This window comes from Neoarius graeffei, chromosome 3 (genome assembly GCF_027579695.1).
Source record: "Neoarius graeffei isolate fNeoGra1 chromosome 3, fNeoGra1.pri, whole genome shotgun sequence".
Taxonomy (NCBI): domain Eukaryota; kingdom Metazoa; phylum Chordata; class Actinopteri; order Siluriformes; family Ariidae; genus Neoarius; species Neoarius graeffei.
The window spans coordinates 98394440-98411006 of NC_083571.1; the positions used below are offsets into that span (position 1 = coordinate 98394440).

A 16567-nucleotide genomic window follows, 5' to 3' on the forward strand; every position below is an offset into this window, starting at 1 on the left:
CATTTCCTTTTAGTGGCTTGTGCTTGTTACTCCGCGTGATTATTTGTTGCATCAGGTAGTGGTGTGTTTGGTCGATGGTTCTTGGTGGTGTACTTTATTGTTAACCGTGCTTCTTTACTATTTGATCTAAGTTGCTGTGATTTACTAAATGTGTTTTATCCAGTAAATCGTTTATTCTTTTCCAGAATGCAGTTCAAATAGTACAAACAGATGTCCTGAAGTTTTTTTTGTTTTAATTGAGGTTTGATGTTTAATTTAGGATTTGATTGTGATTTCAGACTCTAATCAGTAGATCTGAGGGTTTTGACCATTGGCTCAGGTGAAGCGTATGCCTCCAGTTTTGATTCTCCAGCTGGGTGCAGTTACATCTGACAAACCCCTGAACTAAATTAGAGACCAAGCTCAGGCAATTCTGTTTTACCACCCTGCGTATATTTCCGTTTCCTGCCTTTTCTTTCTCCCACTCACCTTCCTTGTGGATGGTAAATGACTCACAGATGCATCTTATGGCCCGTCGCTCACTGCCTGTCGCTCTCTCCCTGAGCTTTAAGTAATCACAATCCCAGCTTGGTGTTAATCCAAATGTCATAGTCTCCTAACGGTGTCCATTAAAAGTATACTCTGCAGACAGCATGCCTCGTCTGTTATGTCATTCAGCACAAACCCGAGTGTGGATTGCACAGCAGTTGGCAGTGAAAGTCTCTGAGCTAGCCAAGTGTTTGCAGTATATCTGATTTAGGAGCAGTGCTCTAAAGCCATTACCAAAGAGACTTCATGCTTCTGGCAGCTCTTAACTGGAGATCTGACATTGGAGAAAATCTCTTTCTTTCTTCTCATATGACGAGGCATGTAACAGTTCACTGAGTTCTTGATTCGATTGACGATATTGGGTTTGCAATTCACTTTTCTTACAATATTTTTTTTGAAAAAAAAAGAAATGATGAAAATATTATCATCAAAAAATTCAGCGTTTATTTTCCTATTCTTTATCAAATTAAATATTCTTTTTGTTCAGTTAGAAAAAGCTTTTTCATTTTCTTAATATCCAACAATTTACCCACATTTGTAAAGGTTGGAGTAAAATATAGCAGCCTATTAACCAGTGTTGTAGTTGAGTCACTAAACTTCGAGTCCAGTCTCGAGTCCCAAATGTTCAAGGCTACATCCACACGACAACGGCAACGAGATTTAAAAAAAAAAAAATATTGCGTCCACATGGGCAACGGATCAGTAAAATATCAGGTACATATGGCAACGCAACGCTTGCTGAAAACGATGCAATGCACATGCCACACCTCTAGGTGCGCTGTAAGACGGTCCCATCGGAGACACCAGAACAATAGAAGAAGTAGACGCATGCACATAAACTATTATGCGCGAGACTTCATATTAGCCACAGTCAGAAAAATCTGTTCATAAAATTACATTATAATGACCAAATACAATAAAAAGTATTTTTCCAGTCTCACGTGTGAAAGGTAATCCCATGTGATCTCGTTTGGACGGCAAACCTGTTGGTACAGTTAAACGCAGCACATGAATGAGGCATCTTTATTCTCCGCTTTGACCCATCCAATATGGTGGCGAGGATGACGTATGATTCTACGCGGAAGGCGGTGTCTTTAATGGTCCGGAATAAATTGAATGCTACACGTTGATGGATTAATTTGTTCTTCTACGCCCTTTTTGAGGAATGTATTGTAGGACTTAAACTAACATCTGAAGAGGTGAGATCGCTCCTTTTTTTTCCCTATTTTTGCTGGCGGGATTGACTCTGCCCTAAGGGCTATTCTCTCTCTCTCACTTTGCACCATTACACAATAAATATTCACAGTGAAAATATTTTGTAAGCGCGTTTCATGAACCAAGTTATAGGATTTGTTGACAACTCGCATCGAGTTCGTTACATTTCTACCCGGCGTGAAGCACATGTGGTTGTGACGTCATCGCAAACAAATCCGTTCTACTCATCCAGACGACTTCGCAACGGCGCCGTTGCCAGATCTTTCCACTCTGGAACCCGTTCTCAAAAGATTTCGTTTTGGGGCACCCAAAACGCCGGTGCCGTGTGGACGCCAGGCCGAAACGATAAACAATTTTATCAGATTCACCTGAATCCGTTGCCGTGTGGACAGGGCCCAAGTCCGAGTCATTAAAGAAAATTTCGAGTCGAGTCCAACACAAGCCCCGCTCTCAACAGGGCAAATAACATGAGGGAGAGAGTTAACACTCGCTAGTTCATCGGTCAGCAAGCAAGCAAGCCCCGCTATCAACAGAGCAATGAACATAGCGTGCCACTTACTGCTCTGGGTGGAGTCTTACCAAATGGCAATTGAAGTTCGAGGTCGTCCCCGTCATCTCCTCGATAGTTCTTTTACATATGGAACACATAGCAGTGCATCCCCCCCCAACTGCACAAGAAATCTGTATAAGCAAAGCGGACGATCCTAGGGACATTCTCTCCAGGCATTTTATCACCATTAATGTTGGTTTGTTCCTAAACATAACGTATGAACAAGTGAATGTGCGTTCTCTTGCACGAAATTAGTGTAAAAATTAATGTAAATATAAATATCTTATGCCAAATTATTATGGCATGTTACAAAAAATAAAGGAAAAAAATCCTAGTCCTCGTCTCCAGTTTACGAGTCCAAATGCAGTTCATGCACGAGTCCAATTCGGAGTCATCAGTGCTCAAGTCCAAGTCCTTAAAATTAGGGCACCAGTCAGACTTGAGTCCAGGATTCGAGTACTACAAGCCTGCTATTAACTAAAATATTCATTTTATTAAAAATGAAAGTTAACAAATAGGCCTTTTATCAATAAACTTTAACAAACATAAAATTCTCCTCTTTACAACAGTCTGTAAAAATTTTTATTGTCGGATTTCTTGTTAAATCTATTCGTACAGTCAATCTCACAACTCTCATTTTGGATCGGTTTCTGCGGCATGAAAGCTGTGCTACTTCCGCCTACAGTGAAGTCACCTGCATCCCATCTATTGTACGTTATTGTGCCATCTGCTGTCTAAACAAGTCAGTCACATCTATGAAAAACTAAGATTACAAAGCCTGATGATGATCGCAATTCATTTTTTTTCCCTTCAATTTGAATCATCATGATTTATCATCACACGATATATCGTTACATGCCAACATTTGATAGGTAAAGGCCTGTGAAATAATGAAATCAGTGATTGCTTTAATTCAGTATTAGATTTAATCCCCAAACCATCACTTGGATCATTTTTTGACAAAATGGCAATATTACACTTCCAGTGACAGCCATTACAACTCCGTTAAAAATCTTAAATGACAGTAGACCCAAATTAGGGACCGTGGGTTTTATTTTGCACTGCTCTCAACGCTTTTATTTTACACCAGTGACTTCTCGCACACAAAGCATTCGTTTGTTTGAATCCACCGTTTTTGTACTTATGACATGGAAATACCAGTCAGCTCCAGAATTGTTGGAGAATGTCTTTGTGGTTAATTTGCCTGAAGTCACTCTGAAAATGAGAATTGAATATGCTTAGGATTTTCTTTTAAAATTAACTCTGTCGGTTTTTATTACATCCCTTTGCCAATATTACTGTAACAAACAGACTGTAACTGTGACAGTATGTCTACTGACGCTTCTGCACACACCAGCGTTCCTCAAATCCTCATGTGCTTTTCAGTTTTCAACAGCAGATCCTTCTGAGGCTGAGCAGATCCCAGATGACCACTTAAGTATCTCGAAACGCTCCGATGAACCTTAAAAAATAAATGGCGAGCGGTTTACATTTTGCCCAGAAGAATTTCTAGGGGTGCTAATATTTGGTGTGCATTTTTGATGAGGGTCTTATGAAATAAAACTTGGTTTCTGTCGTATTTTCAGTGAGCGAATAAATCGCGTGGCTTTTTCATAACCTTGTTTTTCACATCTTTATGAAGGGTGTTAGTGTTGAGTATAAATGACTGTGTTATTAGGAATATTGGTACTTATGGTTAAAGCCTTTTTTACGGAAGCCACGAGAGGCCCTTCATATAATCTTTTTTTTTTTTATTCACCTTGTTATCCCGAGATAACGACATAATTAATTCAGGATGTCGAGAAAACAACACAACTAATTCGAGATCTCGAGAAAACAAAACCGTTATCCCGAGATAACGACATAATTAATTCAGGATGTCGAGAAAACAAAACAACTAATTCGAGATCTCGAGAAAACAAAAACAATTCTTCCGTGATCTCGAGAAAACAAGACAATTATTCCGTGATCTCGAAAAAACAAGACAGTTATTCCGTGATCTCGAAAAAACAAAACAATTATTTCATGATCTCGAGAAAACAGCTGAGATTTCTAGCAGAGCTGCGCCCCCTGTGGGTCAGACAATGAAGACTTAGAAATTGGCGAACATGTAACAGAGCAGAAATGGCTTTTTACGATGCCGGGGGGGGCAGTCTTCTGCGGAGGTGCCGCGGACTAATTTTGAAGTTATCCCTTATTAAAAGACTTAATGCAATCTTTCCCTGTGTCAACCCCTGATCAAAATATTGCCTTATTAGGTGATCAATTATTCCAGACATTCTAAGGCCATCCTTAAAAAAAATCCGTTTCCTGTCCACCGGGTGAGCAAAAAAATTTTCAGTTGGGAGGGAGGGATTTTTTTTTTATTATTTTTATTTATGGATGGATAAGAAATCGCAATGCTGTGTTTGCTTTTTCTTTCAGTAATTTTTTTTATTACAAAAGCAGACACATTTAATAATATGACAGTTTAATCAACTGGAACTTGTACAAAAACTTTAAGTTAGCATTTTAAATGCTGACTGCAACATTTGCAAAACTTTTACAAAGGTACTTAAAATGTCCGACACACGGACTTTTTGTAGTTCTAAATCGACCGTTAAGCCTAGTTCGGATGAAATTACACTATTAAAATGATCACTGAATGATTTGTTTTTCTGAATCTTTACTATTTTGTTGTTCGCTAGAATACCATTTTGCGATTTCACACTTAAGCAAATGTTTGAAAGCTCCGGATCTGCTTCCTTCATGGTGGCTGCCATTTTTTTGTGCCGCACGGCGCATGCGCAGAGCTGATTCGACAGGGCTTTCCACAAGCGCCGGCTGCCGGCCATACAGCCGACTACACAATTAAGTCCAGCCGGCTACTTTAATGACTATTATTTTTGTAGCCCACAGGCTCTAAATATTAATTTTCGATTTTAATAAAATTAAATGTTTATCTAACGGACTGACAATAATGTCAAACTGAACCGCACTCATTTAAGTTGTGATTCGCGCTGTTTGTACCGATAATAACCACAAATTCCCCGCCGACTCCGTTGATCAGGGGAGAGTAACTCATCCGCGGCCCCGACATGCGGTGTGTGTGCGCGCACTCGGCGGAGGCAGTATGAGCCTTAGTGGAAAGCCCTGGGAATGCGTAAATGTCAAGTTCGAGTTTAGATTTACGAGCCCGAAAAAAATGTTGAAAAACCGGCGTTAAAAAAAAAAATTTCACCCGCACAAACGGCACTCACCCGGCCGGTGGACCGGAAACAGAACATTTTTTAATAATGGCCTAATGACCAAAGCTGCGTCTATACAGAATGAGAAATAGCCCCAAAGTCAGCATATCACAAGTCTCTTGGCGCACCTGAATGAACCATTTCTCAGCTGTTTACTCGAGATCATGAAATAATTTTGTTTTCTCGAGATCACGGAATAATTTTGTTTTCTCGAGATCACGGAATAACGGTTTTGTTTTCTCGAGATCTCGAAATAACGGTTTTGTTTTCTCGAGATCTCGAATTAGTTGTGTTGTTTTCTCGAGATCCTAAATTAATTATGTCGTTATCTCGGGATAACAAGGTGAATAAAAAAAGGATTATATGAAGGGCCTCTCTCGGCTTCCGTACTTTTTAATTCAGTGGCAGAAGAAATTTTAAGCAATCCCAGACCAAGCTGCTTCTGTGGAACTATGGGCTGAATAATCAAGCTGATCACATCCCAGTATTTCTGTATTACACAGACAAACACGCAAGTGCTTTGACCGACAGGAGGAATGCTTGTTTGCAGTGGAAAATACTTTCTTACGCGCCATTAAGTAGCGGTTAACCGAAAATAGCGGTTTACCGAACATCCGTTCATTAACTTTTACAGATATCCGAATAATAAAAGCAGGCAGACAGCTCATTCCGAATTAAAATACTGTTTAAGCCCTTCTCAGTAGGAGTTGCTATTTTTATTTCTGCCTTTTATCTGGCAAAATGTGCTCTTTTAAGCTCTTTGAACAGCGATTCTGTGACACTGGCTATTAAAACGGAGCAACATGCATCGGAATATCTGTAAACTCAAAGCACGTTTCTTTACTAACCGCTAATTGCCGAAGGGATCTTTGGCTTATAAACAAACATTTGAGAATCCCTTTGCTAAAGCCCTGATTCTTTTTAAGTGTGCCTTTCAGCAGCGTAATATTCATTTCTCTAGTCTTACTTGCTGGTTGGCTCCCTACACACCCACACAAATAAATACACTCACAGTTTGAATGCCCTGCTGATTTTTTTTCTTCTTCTTCTTTTGAGCTGGTGGAACAGAAGTAGCACAGATGCTGCTGAGATGCATTACCTCTGGGCATGCTAATGTACGCCTCGCTGCAGGAGGTGAGTGCAGCTTTTGACTGATTCGCTTCATTTCCAGAGGCATGGACTGAATCATCTATCGATCGAGATGCCTCATTAAGTGCCACTGCTATGTGATGCAGGGCAGAGTGACAAACAGTGCCCTCACTCAGGGATGACCTTTTTCCACCCACTTTTTTTCCCTCCTCCTCCTCCTCCTCTGCCTTGCCTTATTTTTCGCTCCTCCTTTCTTCGTCTTCTTCTTTTGCCAAAAAAACACTCAGGGGCATGTTGTTGGAATTAATTTTTTTAGCCTGTGTGTTATTGATCTGAGTTCTGGATTTTGAAACAGTGCTATTATGAAACTTTTTGTAGTTTGAGCTGATGTACACAAAAAGCCTCGACTGTACTCTGTGTATTTTCTGCATGCAGAAAGGGTTGGCTTTTTTTGCGAAGGTGAATTATATAATTCCAACTTCTTGCTGTAATGGAAGATCTTTCCAGCCATGATTTATTTTTAAACTCGACCAATAGAGATCTTGCAGTCACGTGACCGGAAAGTACACAACCGCCATCTTGTCGGTCAAAAACACCGCTGAATACTGCTGCACTCGTGTGCAGAATGGATCAATTTCAACCGACGGACTACACGGCTCATTTTTCTAATGAACAGATAACTAGATATATGTCTAAAATAAACGATCTACAGATTTGTGACCCTTATGGCTTACCGGACGGAGTTTTCACGACCGGATTTTGAACTGCCAGCGGAATACCCGGACGTGTATAATTACCTCATTAACTTTCCCTCGCTGTTCAGTGGTGAAGCACTGCGTGCTTATAAATCTCTGGACAGTTATCTCTACAGAAATTCAGGATTTGTCAGCGACTTAGATGTGGCATCTTGTAAACAAGAATCCTCATTGGACGGGTAAGTCACTTAAGTATTGAGTATAGCACTGACCAGCCGATTATAGAATAGAATAAGGTAATTCCAGCTGTTATTCCAAATCATCCATCTTGTTTACATGGATCTGGCGTTGGAGAGGTAGAGGCTTGGCAGTGGAGATTTGAGTAGCTGTTTTCTGAGCTTAGTCAACAGGCCGGCTCTGCAGCCTCGCTTTTGCTTCCGCTCCCGGCGCCACCTCCTTCACTTTGCTTCCGATAACAATCCATGGAGACCCCGCTGGTCTCGCTATCTCGTCCGGAATATTTTTTATTTTTTTTTCTCGTCCGGAATGTTGTGCATGCGATGGAAATCGCTACAAACCGTCATTTTCTGCTGGAAACCAATGTCCAGTAAGTCCATACGGTTGTAGTGGATATTGAAGTCCGGTACAGACGAACAACACGCAAAAATACACACAAAAAACATAAACATACACAGGTAGGGAGAGCTTGTAGCCGCAGCCGTTGTAGTAGAATTGTATATAGTAGGGTTTTCCAGAAGAAAAGGTAGAAGTAGAAGGCTTCGGAATATGGCGTTTGACCGACAAGATGGCGTCTGTCACAATCTGGATCGGCTGTGACGTCACATGCAAGGGCTCCATATGGCAACCTTGCCCTTAGCTGCTGTTTCGGTTGCTGGTTCCTCAGTAGCTGGGAGTTTTGCACAAAATAGTGATTTTTTTTTTTAAATAAAAATGTGACAAAGAAACTAATGTGAATGGTCTGTTTCCGTCAAGCGGTGTTGTGCGATTCAAGTTTTCTCCTCTCACGATCGCTCTGAGAGCACCCTTTTTTCAGAAAGGTATCATTTTCTGTTTGTTCCTCATCATGTGACTTGAAAAATGTTTTGTGAAATGTTACTGGCTCGGATCGTCTGGAAAAACCGCCTCGTGAGCGTTACAACATTTTGCAGTGTTTTGAGTTTTTGGGTTTTTTTTAAATTCCATTACAAGTTTTCTATTACTCATTATTTAGTTTGCGATTTCAGGTTAATGGAAACATGGCCAGTGAAACTGTTCAGTGTGATCACGGGGCACAGAAATCCCTGCCCCTGTCGACCGTTAGTGCGTGTTGCAGCTCCATTTTTGACCACTAGGTGTAGTAGTAATTCTGTGGAAGCTCGCTGCCCTGCAATCGTAGGATGTCGGCTTATGTCTGTCATAGTAACACTTTTTTTTTTTTTTTTTTTTTTAATAATTGCTGGTCACTCAAAAGAGGGAACTAAAAATAGAAAAGCAAAAATATTAGTGTCAGCATAAATTCTGACAGATATTCAGTCAGCAGCAGCTACTTCATTAATAATAGCGGTGCACCTCTGAGCTTGCCCATTGACCCCACCTGTGTGGCCTCATCAGTGAGATCAGTGCTTCATTACTTTGGCATCCTGCTGATGCTGAGTAATACGGAGTGTCCGAAAAGTCACTAGCCAACGGGAATATGTTGACTAGATTTGTCATTTTTGAGCAGTATTAATTTTTTATTTCTTTCGCGGTCCCATTTCCATCAAATCCTGCACTCTGATTGGCTAGCGAGCGGGTCCGTATCCTACGATACGGGCCCCGGTTATGGACCTCTGGCAACTCGCTCGTTCACAACAACAACAAACATAGTAGCATTTTTGTCAACATTTATCTTTTTTTAATAAGATTTATTTATAAGATTATCTGAAATCTTATAAATTTTTGCCAGCATTTCTCAGGAGAACAGCATTAATTTTACAGCATGGATAGTGATAACGACAGTGTTCACAGCGAAAGCGAGTTTTACTACCCTGAGGGGGCAAAATGTAGGTTTTTTTTCCTGCCATGGAAGTGCACTTGTATACCGAGGAGGAAGCCATTTGCATTACAGCCGTGAATAAGGATTCAAAATAGCATTAATTTTACATCATGGATAGCGATAACGACAGTCTTCACAGCGAACGCGAGTTCTATTACCCTGAGGAAGACAAAACAAAAGAAAACATTTCAGGAGAAAGCTGAAAACCTGTAACTGTTGCTAACGCTGAGCAAAAACATGGCTGAATCCTGAACAACTCAGTTTTGTATAAATAGGGGACGACATAGGCGGCAAAATGTAGTTTTTTTTTTTTTTTTCCTGCCATGGAAGTGCACTTGTATCCCGAGGAGGAAGCCATTTGCATTACAGCCGTGAATGAGGATTCAAAACGGCAGCTCGGCTCGGTTTTCCCTTTCGGGCGCTCTCGTTTTCTGTTAGAACTTGGTAAAGAAAAAAAAAAAAAAAAAAATATATATATATATATATATATATATATATATATATATATATATATATATATATATTAGTGCTGTCAGAAATGTGGCGTTATTAACGCGTTAACTTGACTCAATTTTAACGGCGATAATTTTTTTATCGCGAGATTAACGCTCTGTGACATGATGCCACGCCCTGCACAGCCAGAGTCCTCTGCCCTCCCCCGAAGAGCCACGGTGCTCCGATCGTTTTCCCATCGGCGGCTCCAGCCCCACTTTGCAGTGGCTGTGACAAGACGTGTTATGCTCTGCAATAAAAAAACAAAAAAACACTGGTACAACCAGTGTTCGAACTATGCCGATATTTTCAGGGGGGTCCCTTATTTTCCCTTGGGGGGGGGTGCTTGCGCTTGTCCCAGAGCGCGGCTCTCCATCGCGCGCTCACTTCGGATATGCAAATGCTTCCCGTTACACACGATTGCTATGTCAATAAACATCACTTTGCCAATATTTTAGAGACCCCCCCAACATTTCCCAAATCATCTTTTCAAGGGATCTCATGTCTGTTTCAGGGGATCTCGGATCCCCCGTGTACCCCCGTAGTTCGAACGGTGAGCAAGCCCATTCACTTTTTTATGCTGATAAGAGAATTACAATGGTTTTTCATGTGACAAAAATGTGCGATTAAATTGCGATTAATCGCAAGTTAACTATGACAGTCGTGACATTAATCGCGATTAAATATTTTAATCGCTTGACAGCACTAATATATATATATATATATATATATATATATATATATATATATATAAAAATTATTTACTATTTACGGCCTTGAATGCTGACCTCGGCCTAGAGGGCCTCGGTCAGTACTTTCAAGACCTCGGTCACGGTATTTCATGATACGGACCTCCCAGCTGGTAAATAACATATATATATATATATATATATATATATATATATATATATATATATATATATATATATTTGTCACATGTACACTCAGGCACAGACTTAAGCACATGGTGAAATTCCTCTCTGCATTTAACCCATCTGAAGCAGTGAACATAGACACATACCCAGAGCATTGGGCAGCCATGTTACAGCGCCCGGGTAGCAGTTGGGGGTTAGGTGCCTCGCTCAAGGGCACCTCAGGCCATGGTAACCTAACCTCATCTTTGGACTGTGGGGGAAACCGGAGCACCCGAATGAAACCCATACAGACACGGGGAGAACATGCAAACTCCACACAGAAGAGGCTCAAACCCAGAACCTTCTTGCTGTGCAGCCACCGATGTTGTAGTGGTGGAGAAAAAGCAGTGTACGGGTGAATGTGTTGAACATGCGTTGTAAATAAATAATACATGCCCAGTTAAGTTTATGTAGTTTTTCTCTGGTTGGTTCCTGACTTTTCAGACACCCTGTAGGTTACGTTGATGGGGTTCTGCGTGAGTGTATGTTTATTGTAAGATTAGGACAAGAGAATAGGAAAGTAATCCAGACTTCTTGTGGCTTAACGATGGTGTCATGGTACAGAAGACTAAGCTCATGTGCCAGACCACCTTCGGTCCAGTGAGTACATTTAAAACATATGGGCCTCACCCTGCTGTCTCTTTCTCACGCTCAAACACTTAATAACATTCACAGCATGTCAGCCCGACTGCAGTGTGGACTTTTAAATTAGGCCTGGTATTAATGCCACTGCTGCCACACAGGAACAGATCCTATCTGCTTGACAATAAACTGCTGCCTTAATGGACTTGTCTGAATGTGTGCTGAGGGCTCCTTTCAGATGTTGGAGCTTTGAAGTTGAATTCATGCGTAGATAAAGTGATGAGGAAATAGATACAATATACAAGGGTTAATGGATTAACAAAATTCCCTGAAATTGTATAAGACTAAACACTCAAATTTAAAGTAGTACACGATAGAGGTTTTCGACCCACATGACCGTTGCCATGTCAACAAGTAGCCGGCGCCATTTTGACGGTCACAAATATGGCGACTACCGGTAGCGATACACTGTTCATCATGACGAAGTCTCATTGTCGAGTATTTTATCCGGCCTAGATGACGCGAGTAAGAAGCGATATCACCAGAAAATCAATGATGCTGGTGTACGTGATCCGTACACGTTAGCAGGCTATCTCTTTCTGGCTTTGCAGCGCGGGTGATCTTCCTGACCTGCAGTCAGGCGTGTGGGAAATACCAGGGAAAAAACATAAAAGAAAAAGGAGCGAGATGCAGAAAACACCTTCACTATCCAGCGACGTAGGGCATTTACAGGGCGAGCAGAGGGAGAGGTATTTGCAAAAATTGAGGTTAGCAGGCTTAGAGAACGACGTTTACCTGCTTCCACCAGGATTGTTCACTGACGTGTACACGGAAGTACACGAAGCCCTCGTCTTTACCTGACTTCGGCCCACATGATCTGTATACCTATGTCGTTAAAAACCAGGCTGGGTAACATGCCTACATCAGCGGGTCGTCCCTGGAGCCGGTGGTCGCCATCTTATTACAGCTAAGGTTTGTTCACATTTTCATTTACTTTCGGTCCTCAGGATAAACAAAATGTTATTAAATGTCATTGAAATAACTTCTTAGCCTGTTGAGACATGGCCCGTTATAAATTTGCTGTTACCAGGCAATGACCAAGAACTGTATTATTAGGGTCGGTGTCTGTGTTGTAGCAGTGTACTAGCAGCTAGCTGTTAGCACTCGCTAATGTCAACAACATCATAGCTGGTATGTTACTGTAGCAATGTTTACGTTCAGTCATTTGGATGACTGTTAAAACCTTTCAGTCTCAAGTTTTTCCTTTACTGGATTTACTAGTTTACTGAGCTAGCATGCTCGGGCAGGCTGGGAGCGAGCGCACTAGCTCGGGCAGGCTGGGAGCGAGCGCGCTAGCTCAGTAAACTAGTAAATCCAGTAAAGGAAAAACTTGAGACTGAAAGGTTTTAACAGTCATCCAAATGACTGAACGTAAACATTGCTACAGTAACATACCAGCTACTGTTGTTGACATTAGCTAGCTTGACCTTCAAAATGGCGGACACCGGGGCGTCATGTCACCTGTGATGTCACGTCGAAAACCTCTATAGACCCCTTCGCATGTTTGTAAAACCAACCGTTGCTAGGATGCGTGCGCAGCCTGGACTCCGAAAAAATGGCGCTGCCCATAGACCGGCATTATGAGCTGTCAGATTATGCCAAACAATTGTCGTTACAAGATCGAGAATGCTACATAAATAAGTTAACTCTAACAAGTGGACATCGCCTACCGGATCCGCATTTAATTAAAGAGTGGACGGGTGATGTTAGTAAGTTCCCTGGTATACAATGGCCAGATATATACTCGTACCTTATTGACAAGACTTCAGTGTACACCCACGAAAAACTTCGTGCCTACAAGTCTTTAGACGCATAATGATTGTTATGTGCGGGCATGTACAACTTGATTAACAATGGGACATTCATATTCATTTTGTTTTAATCAAATTATGCCAGTGATGTGATGGCAATGTGGCTTTAGCTACAACAGCAAATCCCAACACTAAACAGCAATTTGCAGGAGGTGATGGCATGAAAGGAACGATAGTGTAAAGAGTGCAGCTAAGAGAAATCAGAGCTGCGTAAAAAGCGAGAGGCAGAGAGCAGAAATGAAACTGAACGGGGCAGGAGCTAGGTTAGAGCAGTCAACGTAAGTTGGCATTTAGAGCGAGGGCACACAATTTTACCTTTCCATCCTTGCTTTAAAATTGTGATTTTCGGCATACACAAATAACGATGGCACAAAATCTGGACTGCTTGAGTCAAGCGAGACCTCTCCTACAAACAAAATTGCATGCAAAGCTAAGTTAACATGCTAACAATATTCATTGCATTGTGTAACTATGACCCAGCTAATCAGACAAACGTTACCAAAGTATTTTGCTACATCAATAAACGAAGACGAGAAAGAATAAAAAAGAAAGATTTAATAAATAGCCTGATCTTACCTGTGATGAAGTGGGCGCTGCAAACCCGCGCATTTTTGATGGTGCTTTCATCCCAGTCTACACGTTTGATGGCTTGTAGCCATAGACGTCGGTGATTTTTTTTTGGAATGGGTGAGATCCTGCTGGAATTCTGAACATTTTAACCCCATCACTGCTACGATTCTGACACCCGACAACACAACAACTAGGCATTTCTGAGTCTTTTTTGAGTCCAGGCTGCGCGCGCAATTTCCTCTTACGTATGAATGACGTTTACTGCGAAGGGGTCTGGATACTCCTGTCTGTCAAATTCGAACTTGATCAAACTAGTTACCTAAAATCTTACACACGGACAGTCGCCTACCAAAGAAAATTCTCAAGTAGGTTTATTTTCTGAAAGTCAACCAGAACTTATCTTTATACTAGCAGTCATTTCTGGAGGGTGAGGGAGAAAAGCCTAAAAAAAAAAAACCCACTTTGATCCATGTTTTGTGTCTTTAAGTCTTCAGTGTGGTCGCGTTTCATGTTAGAGCCCTGCACTCCCGCGGGAGTCCCGCGGGACCCGACGCAAAGCAGTGCAGCGCGGGACAAATTTTGAAAGCTCATTGCGGGCGGGAGGGGGAGTGCACAATGCGGGATCGGGCGGGAGAGGTGATAAGCTGCAGTCCCGCTAACTAAAAACGTGTTTAAAATAAAATGTATAAATTATTAATTTATGTCTATCATATATAATTTGTGCTGGATATTTTATTTGGCATTAATAAAAACATTTTAAGATGCCTAAATTTGCGGATGTGGTCTAATCTTGCATACGTTTCCGATTCCTTTCCGCTCTTCCGTGTTTGAGATCTCCGATCATGGCAGAAGAGCAGAGCTCCTCTAGTGAAGCTCACAGTGCTTCAGAAGTAAGTGCTGCTTTAAAAAGAGGTACATTTACCATTAAAAAGTCAAGAGTCCTGAAATCAGACATTTGGAAGTCGTTCTCACTCGTGTACGACACAGAGGGAAATCAGCTGCCCTTTGCTTGTTGTGATAAGCGCCAAAAGGTTCTGACATACAACGGCCATAAATCAGGTACATCAGGCCTGAATCGCCATGTACAGTCTGTACTGTCTTAAAAGGACAACAATTGTTGGAGTTCAGAGGAAGCAACGCAAAAGTGACAGATGCGTTGAAGGCAAAGACCGTGGAGAAATGCGTTGATTTTGTTGCTGCGGACCGCCGTCCGTATGACAGCATCGCTGGTCGGGGATTAGTTCAGTTAGCCCAACACTTAAGGCCAATTTATGCTGACAACCCAGTCCTCGCAGATAGCGTCGCAGATAGCGTCTGCGTAGCCCCCCCACCTTCGCAGACGCTCTGCGCACACCTCCCAAAAATTGTGACCACCGCAGAAGCGTCGCAGACAAGAGGGCTCTGATTGGTCCACTCTACATCCGCTGTACACGCACTTCCGCTTCCCTACTTTCCCGGTTTGTTTTGTTTTCACGGCCGCCATTTTTAAAAACACGAGCGAAGATGGAGCAGCACGAAGAGCGGTTGATCGAGGAAGTGAGGAAGTACGTACATCTATACGACTCCAGTTCTAGTCATTATAAGTAACTGGAGGATAAACACTCCACTAACCACACCCACCAACTACTCCTAGCGATTTCGCGACTTCGCGCCCCCTTGCGTTGTGGCGGTGAATAACATCGCGCACGCCTATTACTCCCCGCTCAACGATAAATTACAACTGTCTGCGTAAAGCTGTCTGCGAAAGCCTTGTCGCAAGAGCATGCAGAGGCCCTTAGTTGACATGGCAGCCATAATAGGCAAATTCAATGTGCGAGATATTCTGCCCCATCCAACAACTGTGTCACGTCATGTAGATGATAGGGCACTCAAATTTAGAAGAGCTGTTGTTGATGACATGAACAAGGACAAGAACTTTCATGAGAAATAACACGAACGTCTGCATCATGCGGGATTTGCGGGCGGGAGCGGGACAAAATATGGCAGGCGGGAGTGGGACTGAAAATCATAATTCTTTGCGGGAGCGGGACTGAAAATTCTGTCCCCCGCAGACCTCTATTTCATGTATTCTGCTAAACAGTACCATTTCTTAGGTATTCGGATTGTTTGTTTTCTAAAGAGGTGTTTAATATAGAATTGGACAAAAATCACTGGTCTATGCATCTTGGACAAGCAGATTTCATATCCTGGCTATTTGTTTTATTTGGACAACAATCAGAAATGTATATTTAACAGTTATTCCACAAAATCGAGTCGTACATGAGCTGATAACCGACTCGGCGCCACGCACCTTGTTGGCTATAAGCCATGTATGACGAGATTGAGTGGAATAACAGTTTTATTCTATCCTCTTTCACTGGATTTTGAGAAATAGCTTTTTTGTTTGTTTGTTTGTTTGTTGGCAAATTTGATAAATAAAAACTTTATACAAAACGTCCAAAATCATTTCTGCTTAGAATGGAAACAAAAATGACAGTCATTATTTGTGAAAAATGGCATCATAATTCTTGAAAAATTTTAAAAAGTTGCATTCTTCCCATCAAATACTTTCATTCCATATTTTGCTCCGCCCCCCCCCCCCCCCCCCCCTTTTTGGGGGGGGGGGGGTGTCTTCTTTAAGGTTTTTTGGCAGTTGGCAAACCAACTCAAAGGTGCATTACTGCCACCAACTGGGCTGGAGTGTGGAACAGGAGATGGGGGGACGCAAACAAGATTATATTCTTTTAGCTATTTCTGTTTTCTTTGAAATACCTGGATAATTTTTTGGAGTTTTGTTTTCAAGTAGAGTTATTTTGTCCT

The 16567-nt window shown here is 41.7% G+C and overlaps 1 protein-coding gene across 4 annotated transcripts in view; it reads left to right on the top strand.

Moving 5' to 3' along the window:
• Positions 1–16567, top strand: part of atad2b (ATPase family AAA domain containing 2B) — a 299539-nt gene that overhangs the window by 187472 nt on the left and 95500 nt on the right. For 3 of the 4 annotated variants that reach the window (XM_060917745.1, XM_060917746.1, XM_060917748.1), the window contains one exon: positions 6577–6654. The exons of the other annotated variant lie outside the window; for it this stretch is intronic. In XM_060917745.1, the coding sequence (XP_060773728.1) occupies positions 6577–6654 (78 nt within the window). The remainder of the gene's footprint in view (positions 1–6576; positions 6655–16567) is intronic. 4 annotated transcript variants of the gene reach the window in all.